Below are 19,166 nucleotides of genomic sequence, written 5' to 3'. Positions count from 1 at the left end.
ACCCAGCTGGCTTTGTGCCTAAGGTGGAATTAGAACTCAGGATCTCTTGGTTTCTAGCCTGATGTCTTAACCACTATCCTAAACTGGCTCTCATTATTCATAGTACTATGGTTAAAGTAGTATTTATTAAATTGTTTTCATATAATGAATGTTTGGGGATCAATGAACAATCTGAAACGCCATGAAGGGGTCAATGAGCTGAAGAGTTTGGGGACCCCTGGGTTCAACAGACCATGGCTTGGTTTGATGTTGGAATGCAAGTGATGTGTATGTGTCTGGGAGAGGAGGGCTAGTCTGGAGTTGCTCAGTGGTGAGCAAAATATTCCAAAATATACATGGTAAATATTCCTCTTTAATCTGGGCTGAGTTTTTGTTTCACAGGCTGAAATGAGCCAGGGTGTCTATAGGGTATAGTAAAAAAAATCAAGATGGAGGTCATGATGGAGCTTCAATCATGCCTTTGCAGCCACTATTTTGACTTTTTGACCACCCTCTGCGGACAACCCGGAAGAAAGAAAAAATAGACAAATTAAGCTGGAGTGGGGGTGGGACAGAAGATGTAACCACTGGACCTGGACCTCAAGGGCCAGGACTTTTCCCCTCTGTCTTGATCTCCCTCTGTTCTTCTCAGGTCAATGGGGGTGACCATCTGGGAACTGTTTGAATTCGGCTCCCAGCCTTACCGGCATCTTTCTGATGAGGAGGTACTGACCTTTGTCGTCAAGGAGCAGCAGATGAAACTGGCCAAACCTCGCCTTAAGCTTCCTTACTCAGACTATTGGTGAGTCCTTCCTCCAACAAATCCATCACCTACCAGCTGGGATGCCATCAGCCCAGGCCCCCTCCAGAGATGTCCAGTAGAAGCCACAATGATATCACAAGTGCCATTACATCATTGTGCAAATGATGTGCGTATGCATGATTTGCATGATTTGCATAATGACACCCTGGCACCCATGGCTTCCTTTGCCCCCCATCCTCCCCCTGCAGATGCCACGGTCCTCTCCTTCCTTGACAGACATCTGCTGTGGTTTCATGGATAGTTGATGGCCTGGGAAGTTGTCCCTGAACTTTATGATGCTTGTCTCAGCATTCTTATTTCTCCTAATGTTCTTCCATTCTCCCCTCTCTGTATTCCTCTGACTGTTCCTCTGTCCACCCATTTCTCTCTCTGCACTGTCGATCTGGCAGGGCTTTCTTCAACTGTGACCTCCCTTTCCATTTTTTTCTTTCCCTGTTCTTCCTAGCTCACATCAGCTAATTGATTGTCTACGGCTTTCTATTTCTGTCAGCAATTGTCCAAGCTGCTAATCTGGGCTGAGGATTTCCTTTCAGATGTTTTAAATATTTTTCTAGGAGCAGTATTACTATTATTAACAACAACAACAACATATGATGCAAACTTGCCAAAAAATCAGGAAAGGAAGAATGCAGTGAAACAGTATAAAAACAATGAGGTTTTTTAAATAGGTGTTCTTTCTGTGCCAAATATTATTTTTACACAAAAGCAGATCAATCTTTATTTGTGACACAGAGACCTATCTTGATATGGATAATGTGCTGAAATACAGTGCCTTACTGAGGACCCCGTAACCAGAAATCTGGTACTTAAGTAATTTATTTACAGGGCTTATAGGCTGCTCTAGTCAACCATATCTGGGTCAACATATCTAGTCAACCATATCTACTCCCCAAATTTGAAATGTGGATTAAAATGAATACATAATAACAACAAATTAAAGCCATGATCATACACTGTAAAATCACCTTATGCACCGGGAGTCAAACATTCCAAAAACACTATTAAAAATCTTTATTAATCCAGAGGGATAGTCATAGCAGCCCTGCATGCTCCCAAGATTTAGTGAAAAAGCCTTTTAAGCCATGTCCTTCAATTTAAAATTAAACATTTTTTAAGGATGAAATGCAACAGGACAGGGGAACCAATGTGGTCTATGCGATTATATATTGGACAAGGAAGATTGCTGTGGAATATGCAGTGTGCTTACTGCTTTCTCTGCCACAAATGGGCAAAAGGGGACAGAGAATCTGTGCATGGTGACATCATTATGGATATGCCACCGCTTTATTTTCTGGCATCAAGTTTTGGGAGGCAAGCATGTAAGGGCAGCATTTGCCTGGTGATGTCAGAGTGCGCAAGTTGTCATATGGTGTCCTCAGACTTTGCTGTAGACACCACTGATGCTGCTACCTCAAAAGGAATCCCTCTGGATGAGTGATTGAGCATTTGCTTTCCATGCAGACGTTCAGGCCCTGCCATCTGTAGGGAGGACTTCTGTCAGAAACCCTGAAGAGATTCTGTCATGCTTCACAACATGCTTAACCAGGTCAATAAAAGACAGAACAGCAATGTTTGTGCAACCTGCTAAGCTTAATTACAGTTAGCCTTGTCTAGGTTTCTGCTCTTTAAGGGCTTACATGTTATATGAACGCAGCCCAGCTAGTTTATGATTCAATGCATTTTGTCAATCCAGAAAAATGGATTGATTCAGTTGACCAGAAATGCATTGTGTGAATGCAACTCCTGTGCAGCACCTAGATGTGTTGAATTACAATATCCATCTTCTTGTGGCTTAGGAAGATGGACATCATATCCAACACATCTGTAAGATGCCAGTTTGAATTCTAGAATCCTTGAGTGTTAAGGGGGAAAGGGAACTTGGAGATCTAGTCCAACCGCCTGCTTGGTGTAGGAATCCACTACAACAGCCAGTGGTGTCTGCAGGTGAAAGCTCCTTTGGGGTTGGCATGTGACATCACATGTCGAATGTGTTGGGATGCTGCAGTGATGCTTGCATCACTTTGTCCTTCCTTCCCCCCCTCACTGCCCCCCCGCCCCCATGGATGCTATTGACTTCAGCATCCCCAACAGATGGCTGTCTACTCTCTGTTTATTTAGGCTGGGGCATGCTTCTCTTAATAAGATTAGATGGGCCAATAGTTTAATGCCATATAAGGTAGCTCTCCTATATTATACCAATTCTCCAAGATCTGCATTTCCAACTGATCTACTCCTCATCCATTTTGTTCTCCTGATGTCACAGCCACCCTCCTTCCATTCTTGTGACTGATTTTTCACGTCCTCTTGAACTCCTGCATGTCTGTGCCGTGGCTTCAGAATGGTGTTTTGGTCTGCTCTGCTTGACTTTTTACTGGTTGACTGTTCTTCCATACCTCCTCTCGTAGTATTCAAGCGCTTTCTACTTGGCATACCTGTTTCTACCTTTGCTTTTCCTTTGGCTAGTCTGTAGTGTTTCTAACTCTTCCTCTTTTCCAACTGTCCTTTTGCAACACTTTTTGGTTTTGTTTTAAATGTTCCCAATCCCCACTGCCCACCCTTAGCTGTCCTTTCAGGCTATCTCCCCACAACTGTGTTTTTTTCCTCCTATTTCTGCCTGTTTTTCCGACTGTTCCTCTATCCTCCCCCCAACCCTGCCCCGCTGCAGGTATGAGGTGATGCAATCATGCTGGCTCCCAGCTTTCCATCGCCCAACCATGGAAGAGCTGCATTTGCAGGTGAGCTACCTGTTGAATGAGCGCTCCAATGCTCAGGCAGAGGAGAGTTTTGAGTGGCGCTGGAGTGCCCTGAAACCCATGCGCTCCTCTTCCCCACCGCCAGCCTCCTCTTCTTCAGCACGCCATCGCTGCCCATCAGAAGAGATCTCAGCCTACCCACTCCTGGATGGATTCCATGGTGGGGACATGGATGACATCCTGACTGTGACTGAAAGCAGTGGAGGGCTGAACTTTGAGTATATGTGGGAGAAGGCCCGGCTGGGGCGATGGAAGGGCCCTGCCTCAGCACCACCTGAATACCCCTCCAGCAATGGTGGGCTAGCTGTGCCTGGCAGCAACCCTTTCTATGAACAGGCAGGGCACCGTGGGCACAGCCTGGAGACGCCCAGTGTTGTGCCCGTAATCAGCGCCCGCAGCCCTTCCGTCAGCAGTGAATATTACATTCGCCTGGAGGACCACGGTAGTGGCGAGGGGCCGGTCTGTGCCCCCAGCCCCGGCTCAGCACCACAGCCCCTCTTTCCCTCAGATTGGGATTGCCACAGTGCCCCCCTCCGGCCACCAGAGCAGCCTAATACTAACCCCTTCTTGACGGGGGGCAGCGGTGAAAGCAATCCTTTCCGTGTAGATGGTGAGATCCAGGAGACGTCGCTGACAGAGACACCAGCCACAGAGGGTGAGGCCTTCCTTGCAGAATCACTCCTCACTGTGTATCGTGAGTTGGAGGATCAGCAGCGTAGCTGGGATGCTGAGATGATGGAAGAACGAGGGGCAGGGGAGACTCTTGCTGGGGATCCCTCAGAGTTCCAGGGGTCACCCTCATGGGAGCAGGAACCTTCGCTGATGGAAGATCACAGTTCCGGCAGTAGCACTGATGATGGTGGGAGCAGCATTGGAGGAGGCCGGCGCAACCTTCTGCCATGTCCACTGTGCACTCGGGTGCGTTGCACATGTGCCATTCCTCGAGGGGATGTGGTAAGCAGTTGGAGCAACCACGGCCCACCTCTGAGGCGTCCTCACCGGGATAGCTATGGCACTGAGGATGACTCCTCGCTCAAAGTGGAGCGGGGCTCCCTATCTGACTGTTCTGTAGTACCCCCTAGAGACTGTGATGGAGGTGCTGGGGAGCACAGTGAATTTTATGACCCACTCATGGGCACAGCGGTGAAGACCTACGAACTTCAAGATTACCCAAAGCAGAGAGGTGGGGGAAACATCCGTCCACCCGGATCGCCCTTTCCAACTATGTCATCTGGGTGCTGCAACGTCATTGTCCCAGTAGAGATACCACCACTGTCCACTCTGGCTGAGAGTAACGATGAGGAGACGATTGCAATTCTCCCGGAAGCTATTGATGGCTTTTCAGCTGGCCCTGCGGCCCTGAGCCTCTCCCCAGCAGCCGCCGATCGACAAAGGGGAACGCTAGACTCTGTGGATTCCTTGGACATTCCCTCTAATACGAGTTCCTCAGATGTCTGCAGCCCAGCCTCCCACTACTCCTCTCCAGGACAAAAATTTGGGGACAGTGGTTATGAAACAGAGAGCACCTTTTCACCTGAGTTCATATTTAAAGAGGAATCACCTCTATCACCTTCTGGAGAAGAGGAAGAAATAGAAGCAGAAGATGATACTGGCAAACTCCCAGCAACACCCATCTCTCAGTCCACCAGTGACCTTACACTCTCGGTGAGTGAAGAAGGGACTGAACTTGAAGAAGAGGTAGGGAGGAGCTTGGGGCTCACAACCCCTCACCGTGATTCTGCCTACTTCTCCGATGGGGAGGCAGAATCCTCTGAGGCACCCGCTGTAACCAGAACTGAGGAGGAAAAGCCTTCAGAGAAGACAATTGTAGATGGAGGCTTTGTGGTTCAGGTGTGCAAAGAACAGCTGCTGGTCACATTGCAAGAGAATGTCACACGGAATCTACTTTGCAGCCAGAGGGTACCAAAATTGGGCTTTTCGCCAATTGCCCCCTTGAAAGACCAGACTGTTCTCAAGCTGTGGAACCTGGAGCCAGAGGAGGCACAGCAGACTGAGGAGGAAGAGAAGGAAAAAGAAGGAGGAGGAGGAGGAGGAGGAGAAGAAGAGGAAGGAAGAAGAAGAGAAGAAAAAGAAAAGGAAGAAGAGAAGGAGGAAAAAAGCCACTTTGAGGAAATGGTGCATTCCCAATGGTCAGAAAGTGTGGCAGATAAAGCAGAAGAAGAGGAGGAGGAGGAGGAAAAACAGCAGCAGCAGCAAAAGAAGGAAGTAAGTAGAGAATCTGGAGAGAAGCAGCTTGAATGGAAGGAAGAAGAAAGGAAAGAGGGAGAAAAATCTATCCATATTGAGATCCAAAGTGAACCCATGGCCAATGTGGAACAATCACAAGATGCTCAGGAAGACACTTATGTAGCAACTGACCAGCTCAAAAAGGAGCAGGAGCCTGGGGTCCCTGTGAACCAAACCAGTGAAGATATCAAAGGTAAAGTCCTGGTCTACAGTTGGGGGTGGCAGTAACAGGAAGGCAGGTTGTCCACGTAGCAAACAGAATGGAAAAATGTCCACACAGCTTAAAGTTACAGAAGCTGAGAAACACTGCTTTAATGGGAAAGAGGCAGTGGCCAAGCTTGTAGGGTGTGTGTATGTGTGAGGAATTCAAAATGGTGGCTGAAACCACATTATTGAAACCCCAACCCTTTTCAATATGTAGTTCAGTTAATTTTCAGCTGCCATTATGAATGATTTTACCGCTCCCTGTGGATGTCCCTGGAAGTGGTTCTCTGGAGCAGGTCCAATGTCCCATGAGGTCCTCTCCTTGGCTTCAAAATAAAGTCCTAAATGGAGGAAGGAAAGGGTTAATAAAGCCTTTCCCCAACTTATGGATTTCCCAGGGACACCAGATGAGATCATTTGATCCAGTGGGCCTGTTTCGAATTTGACTTCTTTTTTGTTATAAAGCTTCCCCCCGCCCCCCATAGACTACATGAACATGGCCCAAAATCTTGGCAAAAACCTTTTTTGGGTGGGGTGGGGGGCTGTTCTACTAATAAAAATATGCTTTTTGCAATGAAAAAAAAACCCTCTAATTTTGGAGATGGCGGATTTATAGGCAGTGTCACAAACAGTAAAAATGACCAATTCTGGGCCTGGATTCTTTTCGTTGGTTTGTTAATCTAACCACGATCAACATAGTTCCCCTAGTGTTAGGGGAAAAAAGTAATTAGTTGCAGGAACGATTGCAGATCTGTTCTTCTGCTGTGAGCTTTTCCATGGATACTAGTCTTCTGCAGGCCAAGGTCAGTTTTGTAATCAAACTAGAGTAAGCTATTCGTTCATCTTGGACTGATCTATGTGGCAGACCCATATCAGATTATATTTGAGCAAAAATACAAGGGATGTAGTTTTAGTGAAATAACACATTCTCTCTCTCTCTCTCTTTCATCCCAACCCTTTCATCCTTGGCTTGCTTCCATATTATTTGTCCTTCTTGACCTCTGACCGTTGGCTCTTCCATCACTCTCCCTTCTCCTGGAAATCTTCACCTTTGACTCCCGATCTTTGCCTCCAGCCAAGCTATCCCGTTTGTCTCTGTCTCTGCCACCACTGGCTTTGCAGACGTTCCCACCGCCTAGCGGAGCAAGGAAGGGACCATTTTGGGAAGGAACAGCTTTGGGGGAGGGCCCAGCTCTGGGAGGTAGAGAGGCTTCCCTAGGAGCAGAAGAGGAAGAGGAAGAGGATGCTGAAGAAGATGAGGAAGGAGGCTTGGCTGGAAGCGGAGGGAGGGGTGTCCCCATTGTGGTGAGTGAAAGTGATGATGCCCGCAACCTGCGTGGCCTCCTCAAGTCACCCCGCTCAGCTGAGGAGGCAGCGGCTGAGTTTGACCGCAAGCGGAAGATGGTCTCCTTCTTTGATGATGTCACTGTCTACCTCTTTGATCAGGTGAGCCGTGAGGAGGAGGAGGAGGGTGGAGGGTATGAAAGTTGGTTCACGGTAGCATCAGGAGAGGCTTGTTGAAGTCCCTTTTCCAAGCAGCTGCCCACACTGTCTTCCTGGGTCTCATCTCTCTCTTACCTCCTCCATCTCCTGGATTATTTCTTCCCACCCAATTGTCCACACTTTGGGTTCTCTGCCAATGTACACAACACGTACCTCCTCTTGGGTCTGGCTTAATCCCAGTCATGCTGACCTTTCATGCCTCCTTACAGAAACTGTTTGCCAATGTTCTGTGGATGATAGCTTTTTCCCCCAGCAGTTGGACGTCTTTGATATATTTCAATAGCTGAAAGGATACATACATACTTGTATAATGATGACATGCAATACGAAGGCTCTTTTCTCCCTTGTAGAGAGAGAGAGACCCTGACAACCCCAGTGTTTCCTCCTGTTCACATCTTGCTAGTCTTATCTCACCTCCCATCCCACAATTTAAACAGTCAATTGCTGAACCTTTGCATTCTGATAATTTTTCTTTTTTCTTTATTTAATTGAACTGTGCCTCAGTCCAGAGGGACTTTAGGTGGATAATTCAAAGGGACTTTAATGCCTGTCCTTGTTTATATGTAGGAGACACCAACCAATGAACTGAGTTCACAGGGAGCTCCTGATGGTGATGCCCCTTCTCCTGGCTCAGCAGCAGAACCAGGACTTGATGCTTTCCCACCAGCTGATGGCTTCAGTGAGTACTGGGGCAAATCAGAAATATCTCTATCTCTAGTGCCCTTAAATGTCAAGTGGGGAGTGGGCCAATCCAGCTACAGAGCCAGAGAGGAAGCAGGCTGAACTATCCAGGTGCTTTTGATATGCAAGTGGTGTGTGACATAAGTTGGAGTAATAGCTCAGGCTTCAGGAAGGATCAGGCTTGGGATCAAACTAATTGTCAGGTGTAGGAAGAGTAGACAGGTGAAGACTGGATACAATCCAAAAGAGGTTAAGTTGATTTTGAAGGAAGACTGGCCAAAGGGACCAGAGACAGCTGCAAAGACTCAGCTTGGCATGAGGCCCATTTCAAGAAGAGGCAAAGGAAGTTCGGAACTAGACAAATGCAGATGGGAATGAAGACTAAGGCAGAAAACCATCCGTCCATCCATCCATCCATCCATCCATCTCCCACCACAATCTGTGTTGCATCCAGGCAGCTAGAAGCAGATGCAAAGTTAGTCTAGCAGGATCATGTTCTTGAGTATCAGTCAAAACTAGTGAGCAAGAATGTTAGTAAAGTCTTCACACTGATGACCATTTGCTTCAACAGAAGAGCAAACTCAAATGATTAAAAATTTTAGGACAGGAGTAGACAATGTATGAGGTGCATTCTAGAAGGATGGAGGAGACCGTTCAGTGATGCTATGGTTTTACTGAAAGGGCAAGACTGTTTTTTGTTTGTTCGTTTGTTCTGGAGATGGGTTATTGTGAGAACAAGAATGGGTGGCTTCTGGGGAACACACTGCTCCCGTCCCCATTTTTAAATGACTCAGATGCCTAACCAAACAATCTGAAATGCCATTGCTGAAATTTGTGCCTTTCGCTGCTGAATGTTGGCAGTGCAAACTGGGGGTCGTGAGTGCCCACAGAAGGAATACTGGGGATGGGGGCTGCAGCTTGCCCACTTTTAAACTTATGTATGAACAGTGTCTCTTAGTGATTACTGTCTGGGGATTTCAGAAAGCTTGTAACATAACTAAGATGATGCTTTCAGGGAACCTTTCTCAACTTGGCAACTTCCAATATGGTGGAAATACCACTCTCTGGATTCCAAGCCATTTCATCTGTACAGTGCCAGGGTGGCAGTGCAGCCTGAAAACATATACTCAGACTTCTGTGCATGTAGGGAAAAAAGTGCAGGGCCCTGATGACAGAGAATCCTAGTTTGAGACTCTCCTTGCCACTGGCTTACCTGTGGTTAGCAAAACTCTGAAGTTGTTGATTTGGGTATGCAGAATCTAGAATAACTGCTGTTACTACACCTCCCATCTTCATCTCTGGGTATACAGCTTTGTTCACTGATATAGTGCCACCATCTCTCTCTGTGTGTTTTAATGTTGCAAATCATTTTGATGTTTTATCTGAGGTGGAAAAATGGCATTGGTGAATTTATGCTTGAAAGTGGGACAAGATTTCCAGGTATAAAATGATGGCCAGGCAAGACATAGTTCCCACTATTTCCTTCTGGTCAGATCCTATCTCAATTGTTGTATTCAGTTCTGGGCACCACACTTTGAGAAAATGGTTTCATAGAAGGGCAGTGAGGAAGACTGAAGGACAAGAAACTATGTTCTCTGAAAAGAGACTGATGAAACTGGAAGCTTTTAGCTCTGAGAAAAGAAGACAGAAGGCAGATAGTTGCGGTGGTGGTGGTGATAAAGTAGTACACTTGATCTTAGCCAAAAGGCCGAGAAGCGGTGGTGATAAAGTAAGAGAACATGGGTCCAGTGTCTGAAAGCATATCACACACAGGAGAAGAGGAAGAACTAATCTCTATAATTTCAGAGTGCAGAATTGGGAATAATGGATTTAAGTTATGGAAAGGTAGAGACTGGATGAGTGTTGGAGGAAAAAATCCCTTCCTAACCATAAGAGCCTCGTGTGGCGCAGAGTGGTGGGCGGCAGTATTGCAACTGAAACTCTCCCCATGACCTGAGCTCAATCCCAGCGGAAGCTGGATTCTCTCTCGGGTAGCTGGCTCAGCTCGACTCAGCCTTCCATCCTTCCAAGGTCGGTAAAATGAGCACCCAGCTTGCTGGGGAAGGTGACGACTGGGGAAGGCAATGGCAAACCACCCTGCTTTAGTCTGCCAAGAAAACGTCGCGAAAGCGGTGTCCCCCCAAAGGGTCAGACATGACTCGGTGCTTGCACAGGGGACCTTTCACCTTCACCAACCATAAGAGTTGGTGAACAACCAACCATGGAACCAATGATCCAGAGAGATTATGGTCTCCTCTTTGCTGGATGTGATCAAATGGAGGTTGGACAGCCATCTCTGTCAGACAGTGGTTCTCATAATCAGCTTGTTGAGGCACTTCGTTTTGCTACTGTTAGGTAGTAGGAACTGAGGAGACAGATACACTAAGATCTGTTCATAATTATACTGATGTATTTTTGACACACCAGCAGTATTTTAATTAATATTTTTATAGAATATCAGAAATAAACTGTGATTTCAACACAGTTTAAAGCAGGGCTGGACAACCTGTGGGGCCTTAAGCTCCTTTTTTGCAGAAGGTCTCCCCTGCCTGCAGTTGCTGAAAACTGGGGCAGAGTTCCTCAACGTCTGTGGGAGGAAATATGTATGAAACTCTAGTGTAAACCCTCCAATATACTTAACAGATTTTTTTTAAAATAAGAAAAACCAGGAGAACATGCAGAAACTCCTGGTGTGGCCCCTGTATCACATCTAGAGTGGCTCAGAACCCTTATAAAATGTTAAGTCCAGCCACCAAGACTTTGTCCATTCCTGAATTTAAGTGCATTCATACAGATAATGTTTTCCTCCCAATTTTTGCTGGGATGGATGGGTAACGTTTCTCTGTATCTTTCCTGGGTATGTTGGTTGGGAATGCTTGGTCGTCTTCAATACAAAGACAGAGTAGAATTGCCAACCCTCAGATGAGCCTTCCCTTTTATTTCTGCCTTGGTTTGTCTTCTTCTATGAAGGCTCATGCAGAAAACATGGTGAGGGGACCTCTCTGAAGACAGACATTATACTTTTACATTCCTCAGTCTAAACCCATTTCATGTGTGAGGGTAAATAAAGCAAGCTTTCTATCTTCTTAAAATAAAAATGTGCTTCAGTTATCAGAAATTTAGGAGACATTGCATAATAATTATGCTGACATTGGCTGGTTGTTTTTTAAAAAAAAATCTCCACATAGTTTATTTTTAGAATATAATTTTTATTGCCTCCATGGAAGCTCAGAATCTAAAATTGTCATGATAAGGCAGATGGTGGCACAGATTCCTCCTTGTTATTAAAAAACCAATTCTGCTTTGTGCTGTGGCAAGGGCCTGATGATGGATGTACACCCAATTTATAAAATTCCTTCCTATTTTAGGAAGTGTAATCTCCCCTATAGGTCTCAAGATACAATAATCTAAAAAATGAAATAAAAACAACAATTAAAAGGACAATAGATCACTAAAACAGCAGCCAAGAAGAATGTAAAATAACAGTCTCTATTGGAAAAATAGTGTCACAAGAGCTGAAAGTTAGATAAATTAAAGTTACAGATTATATATAACACTCTGCTTTCCAAAAAAAGAGAGGTGGCTGGCCAAGCTTCTTTTGAGAAGACATTTCACTGCCTGGGGGTGGTACCTAGAAGGTTCGTTCTTCTGTTGTTGTCAAGCATATCACCAAAACTTGGTATTACATAAAGAAGGGAAGACTCTGAAATTGAGCACAGAGTTTTAGCTGGTTAGCATGGGAAGAAGTAGTTCTTCTGTCAATCTAGTCCCTGATGTTTAGGGACATATGATTGACTGATGGATTGATTGACTGATTGATATCAAGTCGGGATTGACTCTTAGTGATCATATAGATTTTCTCCATGACGATCTGTCCCTAGCCTGGTCTTTCAGGTCTTCCAATGGTGCACCCATCACCACTGTAACTAAGTCCATCCACCTTGCTGCTGGTTGTCCTCCTCATCTCATTCCTTCCGCCTTTCCCAGCATTACAGCCTTCTCCAGAGAGCTGGGTCTTTGCATAATGTGTCCGAAGTAGGATAATTGGAACCTGGTCATTTGTGCCTTGAGTTAGGGACATACAGGCAACAACTAATACTTTATCTGAAAACAAACTGGAGATCAGCATAAGTCTAATATGTACTGGACCACTCTGGATGATGATGTTACACCTGCTGGAATTTCCAAACGTATTTCAAAAGCAGTCCCATACAGGTAGTCCTTGCTTAATGACTATTTGTTTAATGATGGGCCGAAGTTACGACAGCCTCGGAAAAAGCACTTTATGACCTGTACTCACACAACCATCGCAAAACATTGCACCACCTCCGCAGTCATGTGATTGCAATTTGGGCACTTGGCAGCCAGCTTGCATTTATGATCAGTTGCAGTGTCCAGCAGTCACATTATCACAATTTGTGATCTTTTTTGCCAGTCTGGCCAAAAATGTCCATTGGGGAAGTTGAATTCACTTAACACCCTGCGATTCGCTCAACGACTGTTGTAAAAATGGCTGTAAAATCAGGTCTGGTCATACAGTGACTCACTTAATGACTGTAACGTTTAACCTATTTAGCGGTCCCTATTGTCATTAAATGAGGACTACCTGTATAAAACACAGTAAAGTGGTCCACGCTAAATGTAAGTAGATGTGAGTGATAATGAGCAGATCTGGCAGGAAAAGGTGCAAGTGATATACGAGCCAGTGTTGAGCAAAGACTCTCATGGCCACAACAGTCTTACAGGCTTCCATAACAACGCCTGACCACTCCTGCACTTGCTCAGGGCCATTTGTTTAATCCATAGAATGACTAAGACTTCAGCCTGAACGCCTGCCATAGAATCCTCTGAAGCCTTCTGGAATCTTTCACAATCTATTAACTTCTGGATGCTGAGCATCCTAATCAGACTGCTAGTCCTCAAAAACAGATCAACTGAGTTCACATAACATGCTTCAGGATGTAGTAGCTGCATGTGCATAACACACGGACCTCAGCTCATTTTAATCTTCTGTTGTTATTACTGTTATTGCTGTTTCTTGAGGATTTGCTAAACTAAGCTAGGCAGCCCTTCTGGTTAGTATATATTCAGTGCATTGTGCTAGCCTGGTAATTAATTTAAGCATGTAATCTAAGCTCAGTTATAATTACTGCAATCCTAAATCTAAGTTGAAAACAGCCTGGCCACAAGAGATGTCCTACCTGTCTGTCCATCTGCCTTTCTCTCTCCCTCCTTCCCTCCAGACCACCATCCATAGAGAATTCAAGGGGGGATGACCAGCTGCTTGCATTGGGCCAATAATAATCCATTGACACAGTCGCTTATGAGATCTTGAGCTTCTCTAGACTTCATAGCTAAATGCCATTCATCATCCTATCCCTGAATTTGTCTGCTGTCTTTTGAAAGTCACATGCACCGGTAGCCTGTGCCACAAATTGTGACAAACAGTGTCATAAATTGTTAAATTCCTTACATGGAGTCGACCCCATTCTGGTGCTCTCCATGACTTACTAGTGGCTTTCCCAGCACCCAGGAGTGTTTCCCAGAGATTTGTTCAATGACGGAAAGAGAGGCAAAGGATTTATGGAGCTTCCAATATTCAGAACACACTTTGGCATCTGTCTTTACTGTCTGATAAGTTGTCTTTAGGGGCAGCTTGGCATTAATCCTGATTAATTTAAGAAGTACTTTAGGAAGCCTAGATACCCTGAGGTGACCTCCTTTGGACTATAAGGTCAAATATGGGGATCTGGAACCCCCATTCATTTTGGCAGAGTCTGCACAGCAAATCATTCCAGTGTCAATGAACTAACTGGGAAGGAGCTGCCAGGATTTTCCACTTCAAGTCCCCAAATGTCTTCCTATTGTAACAAAAGAAGGAGAAGCCAGAACCTGGAGATGATAGGAAGGTTTTTTTTTAATGGGGTGTTTTACAAAGCATGGGTACACCAGTAAAATTTATTTGGAGAAAGAACTTCATCTTGATGAAATTACATGTTCTGTCAGTGTGTGTGTGACAGCATAGTTTATTATCCAGGTATTTGTGAAGTGCATGTATGTCTGTGAAAATGCTAATTGATCTGAAGAACTGAAAGCAGTGAAAAAGTGATTATGCTCCCCTATTGAAATTAACTTCTTAAATGGGAGCTGCAGAGCAGAGGAACATGAGACAGAGTTGAGCAAAACAGAGAAATTAGGGAATAATAACAGGGAAAATCTATTCATTGCTATTTTTTTTCCTACGGATGCATCTAAGCACTACAAAAAAAAATTTCTGCAGCTGTCTAGTTCTTGTTCTGTCTCCTACTCAACAGTGTTTCAAAGCCTGGGTTCACACAACATGTGGAACCTAAACCTGGCTGAACAAAACACAGTCGCTTTGCTCATAAAAAGCAACATGCTCTGCCCAAACGAATAAACCAGATAACGGTTGAATATAATGGCCTGATCATACAACGTACTATTTCAGTCTAGTTTAGCATGTTGTGTGAACCCAACCAGATTAAGGCTTACACATGACCTCATGTCAGAGCTATTGATTATATTTTTATCTTCTTCTTTACACTTGGATTGGCTCCTATCTAGCCTCCTTCCTACCTTCCCTCTTCTTCCTTCTCAAATCAGGTGGCAGTTTTGAGTGGGATGATGATTTCCCTCTCATGGCTCAGAACCCATCCTACGTCTCCATGGTGTCAGACCCCAGCACAGCCCAGCCACACCCAGTCCTGTCCTCGCCGGTGCCCATGACACCTGCCTTGCTGCCATCTGCCAAGCGGGCTGAGTCCAGCCTTGTGGACACCCTGAGATTCTCTCGCTTCACTGTCTCTCCTGCCCTAGAGCCGCATTGGCCTCCATCCTGTGATTCTGAATTGGGACCTGCAGCTGGTAAGGGGCAGAGAGGCGTGCTGTTCTTATCCATTATCCTACATAGGGGAGGTTTATTGTGGGAGGTAGTAAGGAAGGAAAATACAGGCAGTCCTTGCTTAACAACCATTCGTTTAGTGACAGTTTGGACTTACAACGGTGCTGGAAAAAACTACTTATGACCGGTTCTCACACTTACAACCATCGCAGCGTCCCTGCAGTCACATGATCACAATTTGGGCTTTTGGCAACTGGTTCGCATTTATGACCATTGCAGCGTCACGTGGCCATGTGATCACAATTTTCTACCTTCCTGGCTGGCTTCTGGCAAGCAAAATCAGTGGGGAATTGTGTGATTCGATTAACAACCACATGGTTTGCTAATGCCCGCAGTGATTCACTTAATGCCCACTGCAAATAAGGTCATAAAATTGGGTTGGATTTGCTTAAATACCGCTTTACTTAGCAACCGAAATTCCAGCCCCAATTGTGGTCATTAAGTGAGGACTACCTGTACCATTTGGGATTTGTAGATGCCTGGAGTTTTGGTTCTAGACCCAGCTATAGGCAGGAGTAGGTGGTGGAGGAATGCCCCTTTACCTCTAAAAGAACCTCCCCAAATTTCATCTTATGATGTTGAATTTTCACACCCATAATTCCCAGCCAGCATATCCATGATTGGGAAATATGGACACTGTTGCCCAGGACTTCAGAAGAGCCTCAACTGAAGAAAGTTGCTCTAAGCCAGGGTTTCTCAATCTTGGCAACTTTAAGACGTGTAGATTTCAACTCCCAGAATTCCTCAACCAGCATATACTGGCTGGGGAATTCTGGGAGTTGAAGTCCATACGTCTTAAAGTTGCCAAGGTTGAGAAACACTTCTCTAAGCTAATGAAACTTTGTCCCAGAGGTAGCAGATAGCATCCATACAATCAAAAGAATCTTCCATTGAGTAATGGAGCTTTAGAGTAACTCATACATAGAAGAATAACTTGAGTTTCCTGGGGCCATAAAATTATTGCAATTGGCAAAGCTAGCCAAAAAGATGATAGGCCTGTGTATTTTGTCACAGAATAGACAGTCTGGGAAGAGTACTGTATGTGTGCATCTTCAATTCCCTAGCACTACCAATAAAAAAAGGTACCAGACCGCTGTTCTGCCTTTCTCTCCTGAATGAATTGGGAGAGGAGGGGTTAAAACAAAGAAGATTGACTGGGGAAATAGAGTAAGGATACCTATGGAAAACTAAGATGAAGTCTAGGTTCCCCGCATCAATCCCCAGGTCTGTGACTGAGAAAACTTTTCCATCAGCTTCCCCTCTCTGATCTTGAAAAAAACCTGTCTTCCTTTGGTATTTAATTAAGATGGAGGAAGTCTGAGGAATTGTGGAGTTTTGGAGAGCTGCATTCACAATAAAAGACAGGACATTCCCAAAGGCTTCTTGGTCATTTAGTTACTAGAGGAAGTGCAGGAATGCCCTGATCCACCCAGGTGAATTTCACCCAGATGTTCTCCTCTGGGGGGCAGGAGGATAAAAAAGCAAAAAGCAGTTCCTTACCCAATTGGGATTAAGTACATTTGGCTAAAAAACAAGTAAGAATTGTTCCATTTAGCAGTCTTTTAAAATCATTGCTGCAGATCAGGAGAGCATAACCAGATGTGCCAGAGCTGCACCTGGTCCCCGAAAGCCTTAGAGGCAGTCCCCTGAGGCTCTGAAAAAGTATTATCAAGTTGAATTTGTAGGGGAACACATTTAAATACAAGTCTGGAGAGTAATAATGTTCATTAGCTCATGTGCTTAGATGTAAATGGAATGAAATTAGAATTCTTTGCCTGCTGCATTCTGGAATGCAACCTCCAAGATAACATTCAAAGGCCAAATGCACTGTCAGCCTGAAAGAGTTGTCCCCCTCCTCTTCCTCCTCCTCCTCCTCCTCCTCCTCCTCCATCATCATCATCATCATCATCATCATCATCATCATCATCATCATCATCATCAAAAAAGTAGTGCAAGCTGTGCTGTGACAAGAAGTTTCTCTTTTTCCCCACTTTCCAGATGCGATTGAGAACTGAGGAGTGATAGAAATTGGTCAGCCCTGCCACCTGTCATCTCAACATTCAGGGACAGCACCAGTCATCCAGTTGACCTGCTGATACCAAGCTACCACACATCCGTTTCCTGCGGAGGATAGACTGGCAGATGGGTGTGCGTGTGCACCTGTGTATCTGCGTGCACAGCATGGGGCCATTATTGCTAACTAGAACCTGACCTGTGTGGACTTTTGCTCTCCTCCTGCTCACTGACACATCCCTGCCTGGGGAGGGGAGGGAAGCAGAACCTTTTGTACAAACAAACCATTAGGCCTCCATGTGATGAGGAAGATACCTCCGCAAGGCTAGAGGCCCCTGCTCCACACTGGCTTTTGAATGTATTACCCCCGTCCCCTTCCAGCCTCCCTTCCGCTCTCTGATATGTTCCTTATAAGGACCCTCTGTGCCAAAATGAGAGGGTGGGGGGTGGGGTGGGAGGGACCAATCTTCAGGAAGTTGCCTGCAACTGCTCATGAGCCCTTGTGCATCTCATCACCGGCAATCTTGTAATATGGAACATGGCTACCAATTCAAAAGTCCTTTTGTGCCAAATGAAACTGAACAGGGCTGGTGACCGTCTCCGTTTAACCAGCATTATATACATAAAAAGGACCACTATGTTAAACCTCAGACAGAATTACACGGGCAAGATGGAGTAATCAAAGGCTGTGAAGTTACCAGAGACTTTGGGGCTCAACAACTTGGGTGGTGAGATTTGGTGGGATGATGGGCGTCCTTTGTCTGAACCCAGGGGACTGTTCACCAGTACCATTTTGTGTATCAGCCAGCATCCATTCATTGATTCCTGAAGTGATAAGGAAAAACAGTAAATTGGTCACATCACTCATTTGTAGTGACCAGATAATTGATAGCCATCGATTCATTATGGGAACTCCCTCCATATTGTCTTGGCAGGCCAGTGAGTGCGCTGGAGTGGGAAAACCATTCCTAATTCATGCTGCGCATTGGAGATGGTTGGCTTTTATTGAGATTGGCCTGTTCTGACTTTCCCAGTCCCCCACTGGTTTATATTAGAGGTTAATAAAGGCTTCTGGGACCTACTGGGATACAGTTGAAATGATGACGACTTTCAAAGTCATTGGTTGTGCCAAAAACCACAGTATGAGGAGGAAATGGGTTGGACTGGAAAAGGAGCTCAAGAAATTCTTGGAGATAGCTACTCTGTGGGCATTTTGAGGTGAAGGACCTCTGCTCTTTATCTGCTGAACACTATAGCCAGATGGGAGATCAGAAGCACCAGTGAAGAGTGCTTAACGCTCATGAAGGAAGAAGTGGATGGGGAGATTAGGCTTAAGCGCCCAATTCTACTGGCTGATTTAACTGGGTATCTTCCAGGTGTGCGTTCAATGTATCTGGAAGGCACCAGTTGGAAAAGTAATGCCTGTGTTGGCCAAGAATAATGGAGGTTGTAATCCTAACACATCTGGGGTGCTTCTTGGTGGGAAGGTGGTTTTGACAATTCTTCAGCCTGCAAATGGCATCTTACAGGTTGGTTATGAGCCTATGTTAGAAGCAGCCAGGATTGCCCAAGCTGAATGAGTCCTTAGTGATTCTAAACCTTAATAACTAATTAAGGCAATAGGTTCACCTTTGGTTTAGCTTGTGGCAGAAAAATGTGGGCTTTCATAACTGCTCTCCTTAGCTTTAGCCATGATTAGCTGGGAAAACGGTGATGAAAGGGGAGTTGGCAATTTCCCAGGGGAATTTGCAACAGGAGCCAAGATGTTGGAGAGACATTTATCTGCAGTCTGGCGGTGGCTTGATTTATTAGCAGTGTTTCTCAACCTCAGCAACTTGAAGCTGGGTGGACTTCAACTCCCAGAATTCCCCAGCCAGCATGCTGGCTGGAGAATTCCGGGAGTTGAAGTCCACCCAGCTCAAAGTTGCTGAGATTGAGAAACACTGATTTATAGGGGTAAGCAGATTGCTGTTGTCCAATCTGGCCTGTGTTGAAATAATAGCTGCAGTACTGTCCTCTAGTTCTACGTAGTCGCTAAGCT

General features: G+C 45.3%; 1 protein-coding gene across 1 annotated transcript in view; it reads left to right on the top strand.

Annotated features, from left to right (window-relative positions):
* LMTK3 (lemur tyrosine kinase 3) overlaps positions 1-17,127 on the top strand; it is a 30,262-nt gene extending 13,135 nt beyond the window's left edge. The window contains exons 10-16 of the mRNA XM_063301859.1: positions 632-781; positions 3,468-5,561; positions 5,637-5,995; positions 7,082-7,452; positions 8,077-8,188; positions 14,815-15,075; positions 17,111-17,127. Of these exons, the coding sequence (XP_063157929.1) occupies positions 632-781; positions 3,468-5,561; positions 5,637-5,995; positions 7,082-7,452; positions 8,077-8,188; positions 14,815-15,075; positions 17,111-17,127 (3,364 nt within the window). The remainder of the gene's footprint in view (positions 1-631; positions 782-3,467; positions 5,562-5,636; positions 5,996-7,081; positions 7,453-8,076; positions 8,189-14,814; positions 15,076-17,110) is intronic.
* Positions 17,128-19,166: the final 2,039 nt, after the last annotated feature.

Source organism: Candoia aspera, chromosome 4, assembly GCF_035149785.1.
Source record: "Candoia aspera isolate rCanAsp1 chromosome 4, rCanAsp1.hap2, whole genome shotgun sequence".
NCBI classification, from domain to species: domain Eukaryota; kingdom Metazoa; phylum Chordata; class Lepidosauria; order Squamata; family Boidae; genus Candoia; species Candoia aspera.
Note: the sequence above shows the minus strand (reverse complement) of the source record. Positions and strands in the feature narration are given on the sequence as shown.